Genomic DNA, 5492 nt, shown 5'->3' on the forward strand with positions numbered 1-5492 from the left:
AGCCCTTTTTGTCCTCTCCGATGGACCAAGACGACGCGGAAGCTGCTCAGTTGTTTCCTTGCCATGTTCCCTGAACTGCATGATGATTTTGTTGACTGTCGAAAGCGGGATCCCCAAATCTCAACAAATTATGAGCTTTTACCATTAAAACAAAACAATCAAATGATTTATCTAGTGTAGAAATCATTCTTTTTATTGGTTGTAAACATGTTCAATAGCAATGTCAGACAGAATTACATACATTTCTAAAAGACAGAGGGTATAGAAGGGCATGTCAGTGTGGGTTGAACAAGTATGGTAACACTGAGTAAAGCAAGAATAGGTTGAAATTTTATATTCTGACTTGTCAATATCTATAGCATATGTTTCTAATTAGTTGAACAATCTGAACCTCTTGTAATGTAAGACAAACAAAAAATCTTTACATGAGAAGTCACAGCACCACCAACTCATTTAACTCTAAGAAGTGCAGACTGAGAATTTATTTAAATATTCCCTTTTGAAATTAAGAAACTAAAACTTATATAATATAAAAATTTGAATAGTAAACTGTTTTGATGCCAAGTTTATTGACATACAATGATAATGTGTAACCACACTGTTAAAAGGAAAGTAGACTAACTTTTTTCATTTATGCTTGTTTTAACCAATTATTTTACACAAATGATATGCAAAGGATAAAAGTCTATGAAAGAATCTCTCTGATACACCTTTTGGCCATTAGAGGGTTGTTCAGATATAAAAAAGGCTGAGTGGATAGATGGTCGAGTACTAACAGTAGAAAGATACACATCAAGAATTAAAATCTTACATTTGTGTAGCACACCGAATTAATTTTGCTATAGAGAAAAAATGGGTGAACAGTGCCACAACAATTACTGTTCTTACTAGGTAGCACCCTGACATAGGCCAAATTTCAACAACAATTAAAACCAGATTTATATGGTGTAAATTTCTACACAATGGAGATGAAGATCTGACAAGGTTTCATAAATTATAAGTCACCTTGCATCTTCTCTAACTTTACTACATCATGTTCCTTACCAGCACAGAATCATTTATCGCAATTTCCTAAACGAGGACATACGTTACATTAGTACAGCATTACTTACCAAACTTCTTTTACTTAGTCATCATACAGGCCATGACTTGATGTGGTGACATGGACCGTTACAATGTGGTAAGGCTCTAAAATCATTTTAAATTAATGTACTCTATATAACTAGTTTCTGGAGAAAAGTCATTGGTAAATCTTGAATTAGTCATGACAAGGTAAATTGGGGAATTTTTCAATAACTAGTGCACATATTTACACAAACAGGGTGGCTATAAAACCAACTTTAACTTTCCTTATCATTCCTCTGACTTTTTAACCCTCTCACTATGTATGGGTAGGTCAGAATGTGCATGTCACAAACTTTTAGAGAGCATTCAACATTTAATTAAACTACTTTAATATCAATGTATGCAGATAAACTTGGCATCAAATCATAATTAATAAATCAAATTTTAATATAAGTTTTAAGTTTTTAATATTTAAAAAATAATCCTCAATCTACCCCAGTATGAGAATTCTGATTTTTGTTTTCTAGATCTCCTCCCTTCTCTAATTTATTTACCATCCCTCTTTGAAGTATAGAATTTAATGTAACTTACACATTATAGTATAAATATTACTAAGGCAAAGTTTAATTTTATATAGTCTTCAATCTTATTTATTTATGGAGTCAACTAGAAATTTTGTGAAGATACACAAAACATATTAAAAGTTATAGTATGGAAACATTATTTGTCTCCTACAGTTCACCCTCAAATAACAGTCACTTTTGTTTTGGCAAATAATTCTATAACCCGTCAAGAGTGTACCAATGGGAAACTACAGCACCCACTTTTGCTATACTTTTTATGCATGAACTGGAATTTCAAGCTATTTCAGAAGCACCTATAAAACCTGATTTTTATGTTTGATATACTGATGATATTTTCATTGTTTGGCAGCATTCAGTGGAGGAACTTAATATTTTTTAGACACACTTGAATGCCCAAAGCACTGAAATCCAGTTTTCACTTAATACTTCACATACTGAAAATTACCTTAACTTTCTGGAAGTTAATATTACTGTAGAGAAAAATGGAAGTTTTCTCATGAACTATATCTGAAACTAACATATAGTGGTGTATCTTTCAAATTTTGTTCTATCTGTTCTACTGCTTTAAAGGAAACAGTGGCTTATTCTCAATTTATATGTGCTCAATGCCTCTCCTCAGACCACTCAACAAATCATTGAAGTAACAAAAAAATTAAAAATATACTTCATGCTAATAATTATCCTCAAGACTGTATATTAAAAAACACTGAAGAAGACCAAATTAAACAATGACAAATCTAAAAGTGTGAAATGTAAAAGTTCATTACAATCTGTTGTTCAGAACTCTAGTTATTAGGTAGAATTTAAACATCTACAGATAGATAGATGGACAATGTTACTGAATACCTCCCCCCCCAACCTTTTTGGTCAGTAAGATTAAGAATCCCCTGGGAATATATACATTCTACATAAATTTAATAGAGATTTAAATAGCACTTTAAACTTTAACTGCAGTTATACTAAACCAGAGATAATTACTAACTCTTCTCTTTTAAAAAAAAATGTAATACTCTGCATGGAAACAAAGTCGGTACAGTGGATTTACATGGGTTGACAGTATTAGGCGAAAATCATTTTCAGACATCACCAACTCTTTAATAAATGAAAGTGTCACAAAATTCATTAACTCTTAAAGCATTTTTAATCATATTTCTTCATCTATTATAAAATAAAAACTATCACTAAAATTTTGAAATTAAAATTAATTGTAAAAGTAACAATTAAAACAAATGAACAAACAAAAACTAAAATATGTTCACTTGTTAAATAATTCACCTAGCAAGTCTTGAAATACTAAAATCTGAAGTTTGGATTTAATCCTGTTACAGTTATGAATGTTTTATTTTTTTATGTTTATTTTTACAATAATTTATAAAGACTGATACTCATTTTTCTGCCTATTCTTGTACATTCACACTGATTTAGCACACACTACTTTTGTTTAGTTTATACTTTAACTATCACAGCACAAAATATTTTTCTCTTCTCAGCTTTTCCTGTATTAGATCAACACTTCTTTCGTTCAACCTACACTTACCAGGAATTTGCTTTGCCCAACCAATTGTAGCTACAAGTTCCTTATCCACCAGGTCACTAAGAGTAGTAATGACTCTAGTTTGAGAGTCAGTTATTGAGTGATTTACAACTGCCACTTGAGGTTCTGGTTCACAATTTATGAGAGCCAACAAAAGCTTGTTTTCTGGAGAGAGAGAGAAAAAAAACAAAAAAAAGGCATGACAATCATATCAGTTACAAAGAGTCCATCCACATTTAAATCTTAGCAAATTTTTAAGTTACACCTACAAATCTTACTGCACAACAACTGCAAGAATGTATATGTGTATCTACTGTATATTATACCTTAATATATCCCTCAGCACTATACACAACGTGTATCTTATACTTCAACAAGCAAAAGTTCCACCCCTAAAGATGGGAAATGTTTAATTTAATTTATCAATTTAAATTGTTTCATGAACTTTAAAAAGGCTAATTGTGTTGCACTCTTAGTTTCACTCAGAGCCAAAGCTATGAGTTAGTTATACCTCCCCACAAAAAGTAATTGTTGAGCATTTCACTAATGCTAACAGCCACTCAACAATAACATATGGTAAATCTACATTTTTATTCTTTAAGTTATGTCACATTTTGAGATGTGAATAATAGTGTGATTAATTCCTAACAATTTAGTGTAGAATATCCTGCTTGAGATATAACATTTGGTATCAACATTATTCATGCCTGTTCTCCCATTATATCAAAAGTGAATGTTGAGCTTTTCAAAACAGGAGACATACAAATGCTCAACAGACTCCACAGTTCACAATATTTATAACAGTATTCCCATCAGAAGATTGGCAAGTAATTCATTTAAGAAGTCTAATTTATTAAGTATTTCTGTGAATTTCCTTGAAAAATGCTGAACTGAATGTACAAGAAAGTGCAAGTAATGGTCAGCAGTAATCACTTAGCACAGTTATATTGCCTAATCAACATGCAACAGCTTACCTAACTATTGCTCTGCCATATCACAGCCTTCACAACAGCCTAACCTAAGCAAACATATGATGACTACAGGATAACAATACACTGATTATTTTATGATGCTTAAAAACTTTAAATTAGCCAAGTTTTTCTGATTTATTACAATGTTATCATGAGAAAAACTGGTTAATCAATACCTAAACTGAAAAATCTCTAAGATATTGATTATAAAACATATTTTAGTTGCAAATTATTTAGAGAGCTAGAATTAATATTTTTTAATGAAATTTTAATATGCAAATGTGTACGACATCTGAAAGGTACTCACTGATCATAATAGGGTTAAAAATCTGGTGAATGTGCTTATCCCCTTCGTTACTTTAATTTTTGATTTTATTTCAAACATCTTTATATTACAGGTAAGCATGTTATAGTTCTGTAATTTTTTTTCACCTTATAAATCTAGAATATTTACTGATAATGCATGTCATGCATAGTACCAAACACAATGTACACCCACAGAATGTGTAATTTTTATCAACTTGAAAATCTTCCAGATTGTATAGCAACTATATATTACATTTAATAAATCATTTATGTTATATGCTAATTTAATGTTTACTATCTTATAAGATAATAAATGTTCTTTTTTTAACTTTTATATTGTGATTTAATCATTTCCTTTCACCTTCCAAAACTTACAGATTATTATCTGATATATCACACAGTACTTCAATTTTCCACCTCAACAGTCTACAAAATGTTGTTGTTCTGTCCCTAACAAAATATTTCCTTACTAGCAACTGTAAAGTTTATTAAAGATGTTTAACTAAAACACTGGTATAATTACTAAACTTTATTTTTTTTCTCATTTGAAGCTATGAGGGCATTTGTGTATAAAATTATTAAAAACTTATTTTAAAACATATTCTTTCTGAAACAAAAAAATGTTATTACTTTCCATTTGTCAAAAAAAAAAGAAAATAAAAACTAAACAAACAGTACACATTCCACTTGTTTTCAAAATAACATATATATATATATATATATTCAGAAGAAGTTAAACATATGTACAAAAATTCCTTACACTATGGAGGTCAAAGTTCACTCAGGCTGGTTCAGTTACTTTACAACTCCGTTTGATGAGACAACTTATTCTCCTTATCTCTTACAAAATTGTTAATCACACTCTAACATATCAACCATTAGGTATGTCACTCCCACGACAATTAACCTTGCATTTAATATTTCTTTAATCGAACTTCTCTTTCTCGTGACTTTACTCTCTTCTGCTCTTATTTTTTTGTCTGCTTGCCACTGTTTATAAGTTTATCACTTAGGTCTTCTAGAAATCTCTAT

At 30.3% G+C, this 5492-nt stretch overlaps 1 protein-coding gene across 5 annotated transcripts in view; it reads right to left on the reverse strand.

The window, feature by feature from the left end:
* LOC106461780 (steroid hormone receptor ERR1-like) overlaps positions 1–5492 on the reverse strand; it is a 101670-nt gene that overhangs the window by 10617 nt on the left and 85561 nt on the right. For all 5 annotated transcript variants that reach the window (XM_022388832.1, XM_022388828.1, XM_022388830.1 and 2 more), the window contains one exon: positions 3187–3348. In XM_022388832.1, coding sequence (XP_022244540.1) covers positions 3187–3348 — 162 coding nt within the window. The remainder of the gene's footprint in view (positions 1–3186; positions 3349–5492) is intronic.

The sequence above is a fragment of the Limulus polyphemus genome, unplaced genomic scaffold (genome assembly GCF_000517525.1).
Source record: "Limulus polyphemus unplaced genomic scaffold, Limulus_polyphemus-2.1.2 Scaffold1030, whole genome shotgun sequence".
NCBI lineage: Eukaryota > Metazoa > Arthropoda > Merostomata > Xiphosura > Limulidae > Limulus > Limulus polyphemus.